The 20,507-nt window shown below is 41.5% G+C and overlaps 1 protein-coding gene across 1 annotated transcript in view; it reads right to left on the bottom strand.

The window, feature by feature from the left end:
- Positions 1 to 3,800: 3,800 nt before the first annotated feature.
- Positions 3,801 to 20,507, bottom strand: part of MKX (mohawk homeobox) — a 61,876-nt gene continuing 45,169 nt past the window's right edge. Inside the window, exons 6-7 of the mRNA XM_067705800.1 lie at positions 6,420 to 6,453; positions 3,801 to 6,314 (exon numbers count right to left, since the gene is read on the bottom strand). Coding sequence (XP_067561901.1) covers positions 6,128 to 6,314; positions 6,420 to 6,453 — 221 coding nt within the window. The 3' untranslated portion in view covers positions 3,801 to 6,127. The remainder of the gene's footprint in view (positions 6,315 to 6,419; positions 6,454 to 20,507) is intronic.

Raw genomic sequence — 20,507 nt, 5'->3', positions numbered from 1 at the left:
AAGAGTCATGTACCACAATGTTCATTGCAGCTCTATTTACAATAGCCAGGTCATGGAAGGAACGTAAATGCTCATCGACAGATAAATGGTTAAAGAAGATGTGGCACATATATACAATGCAATATTACTCAGCCATAGAAAGGAATGAAATTCAGTCATTTGTAGAGATGTGGATGGACCTAGAGACTGTCATACAGAGTGAATTAAGTCAGAAAGAGAAAAGCAAATATCGCATATTAACGAATATATGTGGAACCTAGAAAAATGGTACAGGCGAACCAGTGTGCAAGGCAGAAATAGAGACACAGATGTAGAGAACAAACGTATGGACACCGGTGGGGGAAAGCGGGGCGGGTGGTGGTGGTGGTGGGATGAATTGGGAGATTGGGATTGACATGTATACACTAATATGTATAAACTAGATAACTAATAAAAAAAAAGAAAAAAGTGAACCAAAAATCTAATAGAAAATTGGGTGAATCTTTTTACAATCTAGGCACTAACTATGTACCAGGTACTATCGTTGTAAGTGCTCTTGTATATAATAACTAATTTAATCTCACAGCACTAGGAAGTAAGTATTATTATGATTCATATTAAAGATGAGGAAACTGAGGTTAAGTGTCTTGTCTAAGATTGTAGGGCTAGTAAGCAGAAGAGATAGAATTTGAACCTCAGCATTCTGGCTCTAGAGCTACACTGCTTCTGTGATGACCGAATACATGTAGTACCTCTTATACATCCTGTGTATATGCACATGTGATGTTTAAGTTCTGAATTTTAAAAATATTATAAGGGAAGTAAAAAATATACTAAAAACTGGGAAAATATTTGCAACCTGTATTATAGATAAGGTATTTTAGATTTAGAAGTTTTAGATTTGCAAAGAGCCCATACAAATCACTAACAAATGGAAGAAAGGAAGGAAGGGAGGGAGGGACGGACGGACGGAGGGAGGAAGGAAGGAAGGAAGGGAGGGAGGGAAACCAGACAGACAGATATAAACAGGCAGTTCACTGAATAGAAATACCAAAGGCCAATAAGCTTATGCACAATATCACTCATCTTTAAAAAGTATAATTTAAGACAACGCTGAGATATCATTTTTTATTTACCACATTGTCAAGTATTGAAAAGTTTAGTAATATTCAGTGTTTTGACCAATTGGAAGAAAACAGACACTCACACCCTACTGTTAGAAGTGTAAAATGGTAAAACTTTAAAATGGTAATTTGTCAACATCCATCAAAATGTTTAACGTACCTATCATTCGACACATTACTTCCACAGACATGTAAGTGGCTGAAGACATATACACACAAGAAGCTTCACTGCATCAGTATTTATAACAGTGCTACTGAAACACGGTCTGCACAGCAGTGATAATCTACAGATGGCTTGTTACTGGTCTGCTGGGAGATCAGGGGCCAGGACGTAATTCAGCTACACTTCTAGGAGCACTGTGAGTTCAGGTGACAATCTTTCCTCATAGAAAGAATTTCTTGATTAAGAAAACAGTATATTGATCTGTATTTGGACGAAAGCTCCTTATCTCGATGTGAAACAGCACTTTGAATAGCGCTAGTTTGTAATAACTAAAGATTGGAAATAACTCTTAAGTCCATAGGGGTATTTGTTGGACACATTTAATAACCTGGACCAAAATCCTATGCAATCATTTAAAATAAGGAAAGCTACATAGAGTATATATGTATATATACTGTATATGTACACACATAGGATGGAGTGTAAAAAATGTTGCAAAGTAGGAGGAATATAGTACCAAGTACAAGATGAAAAAGCACAAGGTTGTATGTACATAGTTTCCGGAAGCATACACAAGACGTTGTGAACCATGGTTACCTTTGGGACGTGGGATTGGGATCGTGGAGAGATAGGGCATGGGGCTTTTTATCTGTGTCCCTCTGTACTGCTTCAGTGTCTCTACAACTAGCACAAGCTACGTTTATAATGTTTTAAAACATGAATTAAAAAGTTTTCTTTAGAAGTCATGAATCAGGCTCACTGCAGATCAGGTTTCCAGAAACTGGAAACTTGGGCTGAGATTTGTTTCAGAAGACTTACTGAGACAATCTTTACATGGGATGAATTTCCATGGAGTCATCTGTGTAAAGATGTAACAACACATCAGCTTGTTTTTCCAAACTCAGAAATCTGTTTTTCTCACCTTAAGAAAAAGTTCATTATGGCCAATGCACACACCAACCAAACCAAATTTTTAGTTCGTCTCTAGGATGGGTCTCAAAGCTAGGAAGCGGTGAAGTCAGGACTCTGTCCCTGCAGTGTGACAATCAATGACCTAATTCTGATCATAACTGTTATGAAGAAGCGCAGGACCAAAAGACTCTGTACTCAAGAAGGCCCAAAGGTGGGGGCACATAACAAGTCTTCAAAATCTAGGGGTCCTCTATGCGTCACGGAAACCACAATTTATTCCGCCAAAAATTATGGGATATTAGGCCTTTCCGAGTCATCTGGAACTCATTAATAATCGTTAACAGTTGTACAGAACCATGCAGTTGGCAAAGCACTTTTCTATCCACTGTCTTACTTCATCCTCATAACAGATCTTTGGAGTAGGTAAATTTCAAGAGATCAAATTTTATAGATGCAAACACTGGGTACAGAAGCCTTATGCTTACTCCCCAAAGTCACTCAGAAGTGAAGAGGCCCAGCCAGGCTGCGCGGGCCCAAGCTCTACCGCCACCCCGCACTGCCTTCCAAGGCGTGGCCGACCTAAGCGGCCCCAGACGCAAGAGTCTGCGCGCTTGCTCTTATTTTCTGTGTTTATTTGCACGATGTGATGCCTTCGAGCTGGATGAGTTTAAAAGCAGACCACGGCCGTTGCCACTGTTTGCTAAACATTGCTACTTGGAGCAGGCAGAGTACAGACAGCAGCTTGAGTTCTTAGTCATCCTGAACAGGATCAAGCAGGACAAAAAGAGGGGAAAGCAGTTCTTGCTGTTCGGAACGAAGGCATCGCACATGCTGCGTCTTCTACGGGCACGTCTGTTCTTCCCTACCTTTGTTCTACTTTAAGCTTTTCTCCAGGAGTTTCAGACGAATGACAATGAAATGATCTTTCTTGACGTTCTAATTCTGATACCAACTTTTACCATTTCACTGCAGTCTTTCACATCAGACAGCTTTCCTTTCTCAAGGCTCTTTATTAAACTACCCACATCTCATATTCCATTTATATTTCTACTTTCTTGCACATAAACCCTATATAAGGGAATTAAAATTATGTGATAATACCTTCCATTTATTGGGCACCTATTAAATGCCAAGCACTGTGGTAGGCACTTTATATATTGTATATTATCTCTGAACCCTGCAGCAAAGTCTACAGGGTATAACTCATTACTCTCACTTTGCAGGTGAAGAAACTGAAGCTGAGAGTGACTGAGTCTGGACCCTACAGTAGTGAGTGGCAGAGCTGGGATGCAAACGTACATCTGCTTAGCCTCAAAGCCAAGGTTCTCTCCAGTGCACAGCACCCAGTAATAATGCGTATTGTATTAGCTACTGGAAGGTTTTTAATGAAAATCTTCATTCTAAAGTTATGTATTTTAACCGTTAGCATCCTACTTTTCCTCGGCTCTTAAAGGGTGGGTTGGTGGTCTAAGGTGATGAAATTCAACCCTAATACAAATGCAGTGCCCCGATATCATATCCCTGACCAACCTAAGGAGAATTATGGCATATAATGGACCCTTGTGTTCTACTGCCCTCTCCACCTGGTCAGCTCTCAAAGGAAAACAAAATTCATATGATCATTGAGGTCTAGAAATTAACTTTTATTTTAAATCTGTCAAGAACTCCTGGCAGTTATTAAATTTATTAAAATGATTACATATGGCAAAACAAAGAATAGAGGTAATTCTATTTCTCTACAACATAAATTATGAGTTAGAGTCTCAGCAGCTGACTCAGCATTGTTGAAGATGCTTTTAAAGGTCGGGGGGACTTTGATTTCCAGAAAATGTGAAAGCAGCAAAAGAAAAAGTAAAGTAAAAGTAATTGCAATTGGAGCTATTATGCCAGGATGTGCTAATTGTCAAATCGCCTTGATGTGTTTATAGGCCAGACTCCAAGCTTTGGTATTTAAAGAAAATCATGTGAAGAGCTGTCCTATACTGGCTTGTCATCCATGGTTTATAACATAGAACAAATCTGTTGATTCTTTTTGAAAAGATGGTAAAAATGAATTATGACTAATTCAAATTAAAAAACAACCAGCATCCATTCATCTAACTGAAATATGTAAAAACAAAAACAATTTTATTAAAATATTTAATACCAGAATAACTTATAATAGTATGAAAAAGAGTGAAGTACTTGTCCTTAGTTTTCACTGACATGATCACATTTTCGAAAAATTGTTTTATAAAGATTCCAAAGTTTTATCATGGATCTGTAACTATTTAAGGATCTTGTAAACCAGAAGAACTCATACTTCATCTGATCATACAGTCATAACTTACATATCTTGCTTTGCACTTACTCTTACTGCAAACAGCAATTTAGAAAACAAAGTAAAAATATATATATGTACAAAATATCTTAATATCAAATTATTTTCATTACACTAAATAAACCCAATCCCCAAATGCTATGTTACATGAAAAAGTGTCCTACAATGTGTATCAAGACTGACACTGTCCATATATCAACTAGAGCAGCCTCTGGCTTTAAAAGCATTTTGCAAAATAAAGAAAAATGTCACCACGTGGCTGCACTGTTGGCTGTCATTCACACTCACAAAAACGCTTTCCAGTTTCAAAAAAAATTTATAAAATAGGTTACAGACTCAGAAAAAACATCCCGCCATAAGAGAGACAAATCCTTTTTACTTCTCTGAGCACAAATATTCTGTTATATTTGGCATCCCTACTGTTTATTCAAATTTCAAGCCTCCCCAAGCTGATTAGAATATTAACGTTTGATTGAAAAAGATCTTTCTTGATATTGATTATTCTCACTCCACGATAGTCTAATTTAGAAACAAAATGTTCTTTCTTTTAATACATGATTTCACCTTAATGTCCTATTTGGCAAAAGTCAGAGACTGTTCAATGTTTTGTTTCCCATATGTTTTAAATTTAAAAATCAATTTTGTGTGTATATGTATATTCACATCGAGATACATTTCTTTTATTACCTTGTTCTCAATGCAATATAAGTTGTCCATCAGCAACTGTAATTTGAAATGGACCAAATAAGAGGTTTTTAGCTATTCCATATGAAAAACAGTTTCCATTACAAAAAACACTGAACTCTAATGCAAACAGGATTATGTTTTTAAACCTATAGTTTTAGTTTTATACGGGAACATTTCGAGTTATTTAGATAATAAACTTTTTGAAAACTTCGGCAAAACTTGAGAAAAAGAAAATCCAAATCAATTCTGAAGAGCATTGTGGTGTTTTCCAGCAGTGCTTAAAAACTTCTTTTCTGATCACGTTCATTGCCATTTTTCTTGAATGTACACATTATGTGATCCCTGAACCTTTTATTTTGGAAGTTTGTAACCAACCAGATATGCAGGCAAGATACGTGCATAAAATTCTCACTGTCCCTCGGCAAAGCACACTGAACAATTTTAAATACTTCAGAATTTTTTTTCTTTAAAGGAACATTTCATTTGGGCTGAACAGATTTCCAAGTTTTAACATGTGAATTAGTGAATACATTTCAAGGGCTCTCAGCAATTATGGTCTGAGTCCTGGCGTGGGTAGGTGCATCTGGAATGGCACTCACAGTCTCGTGAGCATTGTGGTGTTGTCATTGTGAGGCGCAGCTGCTCTGCGACGCCCACGTTGCAGCTTATTTTCGGGAAAGCAAGGCACTTACTGTAATAGCAATGCAGACATTTTATGCGTACTTGGAGTAACATAAAATAAGTTAGTATTTTTGATTAAAGTGAGGTCTTATAATTTATACGTCTTTTATAGAAGCAACTAAATGATATACTTAGGACGATTCAAAATAGGAAGAGGCTTGAAAAGGAGTCATCTTCACTGCTGCTCCAGCCCCTAGGATGAGGGTTTATGAAAAAACACTGATGTGAAGAACAGCCATCGATCTGAAAGGTGACAAACTCTTAAAACTGCTGAACCAGGGGCACTTTGACCGTCTTCACTTCTGCAATGTGGGACGACTTCTGGATAATGCAGCTGGTGGTCCCCTGCAGCTTGTCTTTTCCCTGTGCGAGATTTGTTAAGGCCATGGCTGCATTGATCTCCTTCCAGTACGTGTCGTCCTTGCTTGGTCCCTTTCTATTAGCTGCACTACATTTAAGCAGAACAGAAAGAAAATAATCAAATTCACTGCAGCGCACGTAGAGAAGACCACCACTGAAAAGCACAAATGGCAAATAAAAACATACCGCTCACCTGTCACCCTTACTGGATCTATTTTCCAGAGTGTCTGTAAAGAAAAGCAAACATTTGATTACTTTTCTTTTCTGCTATCTTTTTGAATCTCAGGCCTTTCATCCTTAATTACGAGGAATGAAAGTTCGTCAGGAAACATGTTGAAAATTGATTACACTTTTTTTTTTTTTTTACGAAGAAGGTGTGAAAAAAAATCTCTTTGCAAAGAAGCAGGAATAAGATGAGAACAGGTAATACAGAATAAAAAGTGGCTCTCATAAACATACAAACATCTGCGGTCAGTTTGTTCTGAGACACTGATTGGGCATTTTGGTGAGAAGGGCGACGGCACAGGGAGAGACTGCTGACCGTTCCGGGGCAGGTTCTGGTCTCACCCCACTACTCGCCGGCCGTGTGCCTTTGGGCAGATTGTGATGCTGCATGAGGTCTGGGGTACAGTCTCCTGAACTATAAAATAAAGGAGCTCCTAGGTGATCTTCAGGGTGCCTGTGGCTCGGCAGTCTATGATCTCATGGAATCAAACCTTCATCTCAGAAACAGGACTGGCAGGTAGTCCCCTCTGGCGAGTTAGCCGATGAATGACAGACCCAGTGCTGACAGCAACGCAGGACTCCTGGCGGATTGGAATAAGCAGGCACTGGTCTGTGAGCTCCACACGGACCCCTCATCCCGCAGGACGTGACAGCCAGGCTTGCTGCTTCACTCGGAGCACGAATGTCTATCAAAACCACACCTTATAAAGGAAGACGAAATGGGTTCTTGATCCGGATCAACCCTCTCTGGGGGAGCTCCTCTGGCCAAAAGAGCAAGGTATCAGGAACACAAAAATAGACATGCTGGAGGGAAAGATTCCAGAGGGTAAAGGGGGGCAGCGGCATGGCACGGGAGGTTAGAACACAGAGTGGGGCTGGAGCTCCCAGCAGCCTTAGAGACGCCAGAAATACAGCGGTTAAACCTCCGCCACCAGCACCACCACCATCAGCGACAAACACCATTGAGAACCTACAGAACGAAGCCCTGCACCCCACACAGGAAGCATGGGGACAGGGAGTTTGCTCACAGCGTCTCTGGGCTCCACGGCCTCTGGAAAGCTGGCTTTTCCTGCCCTCAGTTCCCTCCCTTTGTTCTCCTCCCCTAACTCCCTGGCAGTGCTCAAAGCTAGTTTGCCGCGGTGCAGCCTCATCTCCAGCCCTGGGCTCCCAGAGAGTCGTGGAACTCGGAGAGACCTGGGGGGGAGATCAGGAACACGATCATGATATAGTCCCAGCAGGGCGACATTTCCCAGGGACCTGACCGTGTCGACAAGGCAGCTAAACCTTGATGCCCTCGATGGAGGAAAAGAGTCAGGGAAAGCTGTTAACACATCCTGAGTCAGGCCAGGCAGTGTAGACCAGGAGATAGTAACGGTCACCTTGAGCTCTTTGCACAGCCTTTCACTCAGGGCCACCCTACCTACCCTGCCGAAAAAGAAGACAAGCAAACACAACAAAAGCGCGTAGTGAATAAACGGCAAGGTTGTCACGAAAAGTAAGTGAGATGAAGTGTGTCTGGCCCCAAATGGAACAATAAACGTTAGTCCCTTTGGTCTCCTTTCGTTTTAGGGATCTTTGGAAAAATAACTGGATTCCTGCGTAGTTGGTCCCCCTCCGGAGCCCTGCTAGCCTCTGGATCTTTCGGCCCCTACGAGGTAGGCCTGGATGGTTAGCTACACCTCTGCTGCTTGATGATTTTGGAATTATAATATTGCTTATGTAAACAGAAGGAAAAGAATGACAACTTTGAATTCACAGGACCCTCGTAACCCTCGCTTACAGATCACGTCCTACACGTGGGCACAACCCCAAGCACTTTGTGTCTTGGCTTATCCAGCATCAGTGTCTCTGCTGTCTGTCAAGTCTTTCTCCGTTTGGTGCTATTAACTGCAAATCTCTGCTCAATAATGACAGATACAAGGCACTACCAGAACAGAGAGTAAGTCAGTGCCTTTGTTTAGGACAAGAAAAGCTAACAACGTTGGACATTTTACAGAGAGAAAAAAAAAACGAGTTAGGCCTTTGCTCAATTTTGCCCACAAATTGCAACAATTCTGTTGCCAAAGTGAAGCAATAGGTTATGGAGATATTTATCCAACGGAAAGACTTGGCAAAAGCAGAGTAAGTTCCATGAAGGTTAAATAACATTAGGGAAGTAACACAACATAATTCAGAAAAGACCATGCAACTGATGCTCTGGCTTACGAACGAAGCTGTCTCGCATGTACACAGGGGACCAGCATCCGATTCCCCACCTGGATGGGCAACAGAGTGCAGACAACAGGAAGGAAGCCCGTGGCTGCCGACTCTGTAGGTGGAAGGAAGACACGTAGGTCCCTGGGAAGGTCCACGAGAGCTGGTTTAAGGTGAAGTGTGAACTAGGGTGTTCTGCATCCCCGCGGCCAGCCAGACGCCACAAGCAGCAGCCCCCATGGCTGCCTACCAGGATCCTGCCACCAAGAAACAAGCTTACTACGGCGAACCGTGAAATTATAAAACTCTGCTTACTCTTGGGGTGTATGTGTTTTACAGTTTGGTGCCTATGAAAATACCTTTGAAGTGTAAACACAGAGACCCCGATCCCCGTTCGGGTATTCTTAATTAGTTTCACGAATGTCAACAATGTCCTCGCAGCAAAGATGAATCCTGTAATTTATTTCTAAGGCAGAGAGGGCACTCAGTTCAATGTCATTTGGTATGGATTCAGGTTCCTTTCCCAGCAACAGAAGAAAAGGCTTCATAAAAAGGAATGAAGAGAAGACACACTTTGCTTCTCTATCAGTAATAAATGTTCAAACAGCATGTAACGAAGTTCGATGTCAAAGATTTCAAACCAACAAGCAAAAGCTGACTGCTGGGTCAAACGCTGCTTTGGGGGCATCTCTGTGCCGAGGGTAGTTTCGGTGCAAAACTTCAGCTGGTGCTGGAAGGGCGTGCTTCTGCTGCTGCTGGCGAGCTGCCCGCGTCGCCGGTGTTCTGTGCGTCCGAGAGCCACCTCCTGCAGAGCAGCGGTTCCCAGAAGCACCAGCAGAAGGGAGACAGCAGACAGGGGCCCTTGTACTCTGAAACATTTGTACTTTTGTAGGAAAGCAAAGGAGTATAAGCATCTGGCAATCTGGGGAGACTGTTCTCTATTCCTGATGCTGAGCTGAAACCTGGGGAGACGCCCCAGCGGCTTCAGAGAATGGAGGTCGTTTGAGGGGGACTCAGACAATTTACAATCCGCTCATTCTATTAAATGTGCTAAATGTGGAATGTTCTTTTTCATGTGCTCTTTTCCTTTGAAGTATAAACTCACCGGCGCTTATCTGGTTCAAGTATTTTGTGTCTCTTCGGCCAGTCGTCAGTATTTAAGCAGCGGTGGGTTTCTGGGCCACCACTCGACGCCACTTCAGCAGACAGGAGGTCTCTCACCAGCCCCCTCCAGAAGCGGCACCCAGTAGCTCAAGAGAGGACGTGACAGGAGCAGGAAGGGGTCTGAGCAGACGCCCGCCCGCCGTCACTGCCCAGGCACAGACCCGGGTCCGAGGCCAGCTCAGCTGCCTCTCTCACTCTGCAAGTAGCTTGGCTCTGCCGGTCCCACGTCTGAGCTAAAATGCCTTTTTAGATCCCAAGGTTCCAAAAATCAGCTACGCTGTCAATTATCATAAAAGCAACTGGTTGGCAGGAACAACTTACTGAACCAGCCAAAAGAGCGTGTTTTAAGACCAAAAAAGAAAAGGAATGAAAAAAAGAGATGCGTCGTTAGGAAAATCTTGGATGCTGTAAAACCCAAACCATGTTGAAACTTAAAATGGGGCTATCCTCAGTTTGGACATGTGTTTCCTTATAAAGTTAAGTAGAGAAACAATTATAAAGAAAATTCAGTTCTACTGCAACTCGAGATGTGCAAGCACAAAGCCCTGTGGGCAAAGTGTCCATTCAAGTTTGAGAAATGCAGTTTAGAAATATTCATTCTGATATATATTCCTGAGGTAATAATTCTAGTCGTAAAAAGAGAAAAAAATATGGCCAAATCTTTTGCACTGAGATTTTTTTCAAATTTAATCAGTAAGGCTTGTTTTAAAATGTTCCACAAAATACTACTCACACCACTGAAAGGTAAATAAAATTAAGATTAAGAAAACAAGTATTTTAAATTACATAATCTAAAAATCATGTATTATATGTTTCCCTAAATTAAAATGGAAAGAGAGCTCCAGACGCTTGACAAATGTGCCTTCTCACACTTGGTCGGTTTGGGAGCCGCTGCTGGAGACAGCAGATGTGGACAGCCAGGCTTTAGTGTTTCTGGTCTCAGGGGTCCCAAGAGACCCTGGCGCACGAGACCAGTTTCTGGAGCTATTTACATACTTGGAACAACTGAGATAAAGCACGAGACTCTGGTGAGTCGGGTAGATATAAAGCCTCACTGAATATTCTGAAATACCGATCGCTCCAGATTTGCAGGAACTCACACCAGACAGCATCGACCCCGTCTCTCTCTACTTCCCCACACACTGGATCTGGGCGGGGCTCACACACCCCTACAGACTGGTTCCACCGCGGCTGGACATTTCTTTACTTTTAAAAACAGCATTTGTTGTTGTTCTCTAATAAGAAAGGCATGCAGGTTCGCTGCAGAAAATCCAGGAAAAAGTGTAAAAGAGAAAATAGAGGGCACTGACGGATAACTCAAATTAATATTTGGATGTACTGACTCCCAAAGCAAGTTTATATACATTTTTTAAAAAGGAGTCACTTTGTACGTGTTTTAAGATTTTTTTGATGTGGACCATTTGTGTGTGTGTGTGTGTGTGGTACGCGGGCCTCTCACTGTTGTGGCCTCTCCTGTTGCGGAGCACAGGCTCCGGATGCGCAGGCTCAGCGGCCATGGCTCACGGGCCCAGCCGCTCCGCGGCATGTGGGATCTTGCCGGACCGGGGCACGAACCCGTGTCCCCTGCATCGGCAGGCGGACCCTCAATCACTGCGCCACCAGGGAAGCCCTTGATGTGGGCCATTTTTAAAGTCTTTATTGAATTTGTTACAATATTGCTTCTGTTTTATGTTTTGGTTTTTTTGGCCGCAAGGCCTGTGGGATCTTAGCTCCGCCACCAGGGATCGAACCCGCATCCCCTGCATTGCAAGGCAAAGTCTTAACCACTGGACCGCCAGGGAAGTCTCTGTATGCGTTTTAGAACTTGCTTTTTCACTGAACTTCTACATCTTCCTTACCCTTACCCTTTCGTTAACAAACAAGATAATAATCATTCATTTGGCTTCCCCTGATGTGGCAATGTTTTTTGTTTTGTTTTCTTTTTTTGTTTCTTGTATTTTCGCCTGTGAAAAAGAAACGGCTTGAAAGAATTCAAAATCCAGCTTCGCCCGGTTTAAACTTGAATTTTGAGAGTCTCGAATGTTACAAGAAGGGGTTTTCTTTAAAATAACAATTACTAGCATTTCATCATTTAAGCAATCTCAGTTGATAAAGCCACCTTCAAAGACCATGGCAAGGTCTAATGCATTATTTACACAGAGAGCCCATTAAACACCTTTTCTATACCTTTTGCTAGTATTCTAGACCACAGAGATACAAAAAAATGACTTTTTTCCCTCCTTATTATTTAATCTGTAACATCAAAAAATCAGTCCAAATCACAGAATAGGAAGTCTAAAGCTCCGCTGAGCTCATCCTCAGACTTTAAATTAGAGACATTTTAATAGACGCGACGCCCCTAAAATCACTCTTGCATCACCAGGACTGAACTGCTGCTAAGTAACTGCTAGACAGCCGTTGCGGCATCACTTTAGGGGAAATGTCTGTGGTTATCCTCTCTTTGGGGTAGTTAGAGCTTTGAATAAGTAAAGATAAATCATCCCAAGTGATTTTGCTCAAAAAAAGGAAGGATAAAAACCTACCCAACAACCTGTAACACTTATCTGTTGATGATTAAACTGCTTTTTCCAGTGCCATGGACTGAAGGCGAATTACACGTTAAAGCTTCAGCATGACAGGAAGAGACTGCACCAAAACTTGGTGAATATCGAGGCTATCGCTCATGGAAGGATTAGTGGAGCCTTTCGGAATAGTGAAAATTATAAAATGAAACCCGCCTCGTCTTCATGGATGGAGCTGGTATTTCTTTTCCCTTTGCAATATACTAGTTAAATTATTTATCCTGAGGCCTTAAAGAATGAGTGGCTTCCAAAATTATTTCAGAGTTTAAAGAAAATCTTTTCCAAAAATTAAGCCAGTGTTTCCTCCAGCCATGACTTCCACCATCTGGAGAAAGATTCTTTTCCTTCCTGCCACCTCTCACGTGGGCTGGCCTCTCACTATAGCTAATAGTGCCCAGATGTCCTGGATCCACAGGGTCCCCACCGTCAGCTGCCTTTCTGTCAATGCGTCCTCCTCTCGATCTCCTCCCAGAAAACAAAAAATTAGAAACCACACCCCTCTCTTCTGGACCAATAGTGAAGACTGGGGTAGCTGACACCTCAAAGCTTTCAGGAAAGGTTATAGTTCCATTAACAACAGCAGAACATCTTTACTGTTCCGGGAGCACCCATGACCGTGGCTAAACCTCTAAGTGTCGATGGGCTCCCTATCATTTAGGGAGCTACATAGCTGTCCTGCGGCTTTTCTGATTATGCGGAGGAAAAGAACTTGAGGCCGGTGGCTCCTTATTAACTCCCAGCTGAACCTCTGTTCTGGTAAAACGCACAGTTATTCTGACCTCATCAGTCTGGACTGGAGGACTAAAGGCACAGGAGGTGGGATCTGTAATTTGAACGTAACTTTTCAAATAAGCGGAGTACCACCCAATTAGAATGTCTCAACTCCACTTTCCATCTTTTCCACTAATTAAAGGTCCTCAATGCTAAGTTACTCTGTGCTCCGACTTTCACACCTGGAAAGCAGGGCTAATCACACTAGACTCAGGTTATGAGGACTTCATGTTTTCCAGAACACTTAGAAGAAAGCTTAAGCATGTATACCAAGAACTATATAAATCCTTGTAAACATTTCTAAAAATTAACCTCTCCTCTCACTGTATTTTTTACATCTAGAATATGGGGCTGAATGTTAGTTCATCAGAAAAAATAGTGTTGTTCAGAGATTTAATATGAAAACCATTATGTAAGGATGAAATATTTTAACTCTGGCCAAAGCCCATGAGCACAGATTAATGCATTAATTGTGCAGAATCTATCATCTTCAAAGACAAAATGGCTTTTCTGATGCTATTTTGTGCCAGAGTACATAACATGCCAAGACAAAGAACACTGGAGCCACATTAAAGAATATCTACTAACTTGAAGTGTCTACTGGATTTTGTTACTTCATTTTCTCAAGGGGAATATTGGAGATGTCACCCCAGATGTTTCATCCATGAAAGCTAGGTTTCTAGCCAAAGTCTCAGAAAATGACTTCCTAACTATACCCGAGTAACTTCCGTGTGTGCCCGTGCGCTGCAAGGGGCGCGAGTTGGTTATAAAAGTGTTCCCTTCCACGTGCAAGTTGGGCTACTAGTTCTGAAAACAGGGTGGTCTTACTCTGATTCTCAGCTGAACTTTAATTCTGTCCCAGTGTCCCAACACTGACACTCATCCTCTAAGCTCTGCAATAGCACAAGGGCTACATAACAGCTGCCACACCACAGGTCTAGGAGGTTAATGTTTAATAAATATGGAGCTGAACAGTGTGAGGTTACAACGTACTAATGCGACTTTCTTCAGCAAAAAAGGCCTTTTAAATGGAAAAATGTGCATTTGCTATCATCTAGAAACTGCCTGGAAAGTCTGGCTCCATCCATGTATTTTCAAGCTCTTCAGTATCTCTGAAAAATCAAAAAGTACTTTTGCTTTGATATATGAACTGAAGTGTATCTTTGAGTTGGCTCACATTATGGCCATGCTTTTCAAATTCCTTAAATTACCAGAAATGACACTTCAGACTAGGAGATCTTGCTGTTAAACCTGTCTGAATGCATTAACACCAGAAATGACACAACAAGAGAGGTGACGTTCGCCAACCCCTTGGATCTTCCAGAAGATGTGCAAGTGACAGTTCTCTACTCACAGTTCGTCTGCTGTACTTATTAATAGAAAAGAAGCATATTTTAGACATAAGATGAACAGTATTACGAGTCTTTCTCCTACATTTCAGATACATTTTGATGCTCCTAATACACTTAAAATGTTAAAATTATACTTGGCATGTCAGTGTTCTATGTTCACACATTTCTACATTTAAAGGTTCTGTGATTTTCTGCTTTTAATTTCAGAAACAGTCATTTGAAGTCTAAACTAGGGTGGGGAAGGACTTTCAAATGAAAATTGGGAAGATTTTTGTTGATGTTGTTGAAGGTGGGAGAAGCTGAAAAGCAGGGAGAGGCGTAAAGATGAGGAAGAAGGCCTTGCGGGCCTGGGCCGTGGCTATGGGTCCGAGTGTCCCTAGTCTAGAGGTCTTCTGATGACCCGATCTGACCAGAGAAGACCAGATAGTCACTAGGAATCGACACCCCAAACCATTCATTAAATTCCAGTGGCATATAGATCCTATTTCCCTGCTATCACCTAAATGTAGGATACAAGAAATTTCTAGAAGAGAGTAGGGGATAAGTTGCTTTCACCTAACAAGGTGATCTATTTGGGGAGAAAACAAAAACATTTCATAGATCAAACCCACCTTTTTGTACAATAATTTCTCTAAGGCACAGGATGTATCTTAGGACCATAAGAAAATAGCTGGCGGTTTCACTAGAAACAGGGCGTCGGGTGAGTCATTTATGTGCATCGCATCTCAGGTTCACCTATAAAATGGGGATAAGAGTAACCCCTCCTTCCCGGGCTTGCAGTGAGGATTAAATGAGGTGCCCAGTGTAAAGCTTGTGGAACAGAGCCTGGTGCACAGGAAGGGCTTTGGCATCACGACTCCCTGAGGGAAGTGAAGCATGTCGGTCGACCTTTACCCGCTGAGGGGGCCACCCCAGGTCCCTTGGGGGTGCCGAGGGTCCTATGGCTCAGTAGGATCCGTCGGGGCTGCGTTTAATGAACCAAGTTCCTGATTCTACCTTCGTATCAGTAGCAGATATAACATTTGTATTAGGAAAATGCCGTTCAGAAATGGGTGACTCTAGGTTCAAAATGCTTTTGTCTATTTTTGCTTAAACATGAATATAATACCACTTAAAATATGCCTTTTTTGGGGGGGATGGTGTAACAAAAGTTTACTTGCATTACTTTCCCCAGGTATTACAGTTTTTGCTATGCTGTGATGTATATAGTTCAGGGAGAGTCATTACAAATACAAACTTGAGGATAAAGGGACCCAAGATTTTCATTGTAATATATTACACAATACTTCAGAATAATCAAATCACCCTCATTCTCTTCTAACTGGAGCAGCTATGGTAATAACAGACTGTTATAAGATCTGTGTTTTCTGTTTTGAAAATAAACACGTAGGCTCAGCTCTATATTGCTGTCATGGTGGGGACTTTTATTTTTGGGAGTCTTATATTTTTTTAAATTTTCCTTTGGGAAATAGTAATCCAGATGGGGGTCATCAAAAAGTAATTATTCAACCTAATGTGGATTTTTTTTTTCTTCCTAGGGTAGGATAAAAAGCTTTTATAAACTCAAGTAAACTTAGTTTCTGCTGCCCTTAGAAGAATACTTTGTTCAGGCCTGCCTCAGGAAGAACAGAGCATGGTGTTGTTATACATTGTGATGAGGTTTATACACCTTTTTTGGTTATTTTTAATCTGTTATTTTTAAAGCAGCCCTGAGAGGTACCTGGAGCTATATGATCTCTAAAGAGGAACAGGGATGGGGAACAGAACCACCATGCAAACAGCGTGGTCACCCCCAGGACCAAAATCACTACAGTAGAGCTCAGTGGTCAGCATGCTGAACTGAGCAGTGACAGGGTCCTGTCTAGGCCTGCTGGTGGCTTTGCTTTTGAACAAGAGCAGAAATGGCAGAGCATCTGGGACCAAAGGGCTGAAGAGGATCAGAGTGCTAGTGACCATCACCTGGAAGCCACCCAGAGGCCCAGGGACAGGCTGAGAACTAGGGACGACCCTCGGCCGTGTCTGCTGGAGGGTGAGCTGAGCCCCTTCTTCCTGCAGAGCACGTGGGTCCCTCCTGTGCTGGGACCACCACCCGCCACCGATGACCCAAATTAGACACACAGGCTCCACGCTACAGCCTTAAGCAATGCAATCTTCAGCAGGGTGTCTCTATCACAAGATAGCAAAAATACAGTACTTAAACGTGAAGCAAAGAAACCGTAAAGAAAGAGCGCAGACACTCTTAGGGTCTTAGATAAAAAAAAAACAACAGAGCTTGATGACTACCAGAAAGAAGCATGAGTACAGCACACAGAAAAGTTCTTGCAAAGCCATTTCATGGAAATTTAAATGCAGAGGAATGGCATGTTCACATGACTTAAATATATTTAAATGCCAAGCAGTTGCCATAGGTAATGCCCTGTAAATGTCACAGCCTGTTTTAAAAGTAAATAAGACACCCAGAAATAAAAGAGAAAACATATTTGTTTTAATCATTAAAAATGACTGATTTAGAGAAACGGACAATGAACCCAATATTATTTTTGGACTAAAGGCAATCCTCTGTAATTCCTGATATCTTCTATCCTTTCACATACTTTCTGATGACTATAGAGAGAAATATATTTTAACAATCAGTTGTGTAAACTAATTTTGAAATAAACAAAAGAGAGACAGGGAAAAGCAGAAAGCTGTAGAAAGACAGAGAAAAGAATCAAAAATTACATTCTTAGGACCAACCAGATCCACTTAGTCACACTTTTGGGTTTGGTGATGGGATGCACTATATATACTCACAAGTGATTTAAATATTAAATTCTCTCTAGAGAACCAGAACTAGGTGATGAATACGCACTGTGCAGAAGATCATAGTCATTGCTTTGAATCAAAGGACTACACAGAAGAGCCTGGCTCTCACACTCCAGGGTAAACAAACTACATACTTTCATCATGAAAGCACAAAAAATTGCCCCTTCTTTGGGTAATGACAGCCAGGAAAATCGTAATTCCTTGCAAGATTCCCAAGCTCTCGCAGGCATGTGGTTTCTCCCCTCCCTAGTGGTGACTCTCCACACTCAGAAGGGGAACGCAAAAGGGGCAGAACAGTTACTCACAAAAACTAAAGAACTGGGAAGGCTCCTGAAACTACAGATGTTCCACGGCGATGCTCACTGTATCCTCTTGTTTTAGAGGTCTGTCCTGTTAGACGCACACCCAGGTAAAGCCAGCAGGAGTGAGCCACTCATTACGCATACGGTTTGCACATGGGTCCAAAGCCAGGGGAGCTAAAAGCATCTATTGAACAAGGGAGGAGAAACCATCCTTCCCAGGCCACCACAATGGGAGCTGAACACAGGACGTTACAAACACGCAGGAAGAAGTGAGCCATTGTTCCATTCAGGCCTCGGGCAGCATTAATCACACAGCCCTCAGCACAAGATGGGAATAAGAGTTAGTCGGTCGGGCTTTTTAGGAAATATATTTCTCTTATTTTCCAAACTCTAAGTAACTGGATATATTATCCCACTGATTTTCAGCCTACTTTAGGAGACAAATACTGAATGATATCACTTATATGTGGAATCTACAAAATAAAACAAACAAATGTGTACAGCAGGACAGAAGCAGACTCCCAGACAGAGAGAACAAACTAGTGGCTACCAGTGGGGAGAGGGAGGGGCAGGGGAAACTGCTGTGTATAAAACAGATGAGCAACAAGGGTCTATTGTACCGCTCAGGGGATGTGGCCATTATCTTGTAATAACTTTTAACGGAGTGCAATCTGTACAAATACTGACTCACTATGCTGTGCACCTGAAACTAACATAAATACTGTAAATCAACTATACTTCAATTTTAAAAATGGAATGATCTTCTTAGAAAAAATAATAAAATCATTAGATTAATTTAAAAAATTAAAAAATAAAAGTTATTTTATTAGATAGCTTATTGGATAATAGATAATAGATTCTTACTTGGACAAAAGGATGCACAAAAATCCTTTCTTTCAAAGTGAAAGGCAAAGGAATCTGTATTTGTCCTGATTTATAGGACCCCCTGGAGAAGCATAAAGAAACGAAGGATGTGTAATGATGAAAATGCACTGAATTAATTATTCACAAGTAATCGTCATCATCATAAAAATAATTAGCAGGGCTAGGAAAAGCAGAAAGTGGGCCCAGAAATGAAAAAAAGATGATTATTTTTATACTGGAGGAAAAAAAAGGAGGTAATGGGAGTTGTGTGGGGCAAGTGTTGAAAGCATCTGTCAAAAGGCTGCTTGAGAAATGGGAGTCCCAGTTTATGATTAATTGAAAAATTATTCAAATGGAAATTCCATGCTAATGTTAGCAGTCATTAAGACAGAGAAAGAGAATAACCCAATTAGTTACTCAAATTCCTACAGCTGCTTTTAATGGGATTAGTGCCTTTTTTTGGTTTATCTTGAATTGAGAAATTGAGTGCACCTGTTCACTGCTAATCAGTGTGAACTGGGAAGGGTGACGTTCACTTAATCACACTTTCCCCCTCCCACAGTAACTTGCAATGGAAGAGAGCAGATCTGGAACCAGAGAGCTCAGGGTCTGAATCCCAGCACTGCTGCTTATTAGCATGTGGTCTGGGGAAAGTCGGTTAATATCTCTGCGTCTCATTTTTTTCTCATCTGTAAAATAGACACAAAATACGGAATGATGAAGACTGTTGCAGAAATTAGTAATAATCACTGCAAACCACCAGGCAGCCAGGCATCCTCAATAAAGAGCAGCTATAATTATTCCACAATTGCAAACTCTTTGTAGTGGCGAAGATTTACCCTGAAATGGAACAGATAATGAATAACACAACAATTCAAAATAGTTTTTTCATTTGAATTGTCTCCCCTGGGTCACGGGCAGGCATGTTATGTCTCTGACACTCCAGTGTGGAAAATTCCCCAAAGGGCAAGACTGCATATTGTGGAGACTTCAGTGTTGCAACGGCTTGGAGAAGGTCACTTAAGTTGCTTAGTAGCCACAATACGCAAAACATCAGAATGGAGTCTTCGATGAGAGTAAGAATGAGCATACACACGGCAAATTCCAGGATTAGGTCAGCAACCGGTCTTCTGCTGCTCATTTTTGGGGTTGGCGCACGTAGCTGTTCTTGGCCTGGCAGCTTGCATGTGTTATCCACGCAATCATATAGGTATGCTAGCGTGTTTACTCTTAATTGCTCGGAGAAAGTTTTAAATTGTGAAGATCTTTACTCAAGATAGAATATGGCATTTGCATCTGGGGAAACAGCTTTGGAAATGCCCAGTTCTTAAAAGACAGGTCTCTAATCTTTGTAAAAAGCTCTATGAAGAGCTCACTGACTGATACAATTCCACAAGGGAAAAAATAACTACTTAAAACATACATTACCTAAAAGACCTTAATTGTATCACTGCTTTATCCTAAACAGCTGTACTTGGTATCCTTCAATTGGAGTAAGAATATATGGGTTATTTCAGTACTCCCGACATCTTACAAGGAGACCAACATTTATTAAAAATTCTTCCCACTGCACAGCAGAATGCGAGAGATACTCAATTTCCCTTGGAATTTTTGTGCCATCTTTGGATGCCTGGTGCTTTCATAGAGAATGGGTAACAACACTACAATGAAGCTGAACTTATCCAAGTAAAAACCAAATTTTTTTGAGTATCAAATGGAAAATTACACTTTGTACACAGCATTTTACCCTCCCCCCCCTTCTGGGGGCGTAATTAAGGTCCAGGTCAACTTATCACAATTCACAGTGGTGACAACAGTATTTATCAAGCATTTCGCAAGTCATAAATGTGCATTAATCTCATTTCCTTTTTGTGCACACTTGTATCATTTTCCCCATTTTACAACTGAGACTCAGAAAAGCTGACTGACAGGTCCGAGGCTAAACTCAGTAAACCATAGGGCTAGTACTAGAAGCCCGATCTTTTAATCTTAAGTGCAATAGAACGGGCTCTTCTCCATGGTG

Source organism: Pseudorca crassidens, chromosome 1 (assembly GCF_039906515.1).
Source record: "Pseudorca crassidens isolate mPseCra1 chromosome 1, mPseCra1.hap1, whole genome shotgun sequence".
Lineage (NCBI taxonomy): Eukaryota > Metazoa > Chordata > Mammalia > Artiodactyla > Delphinidae > Pseudorca > Pseudorca crassidens.
Note: the sequence above shows the minus strand (reverse complement) of the source record. Positions and strands in the feature narration are given on the sequence as shown.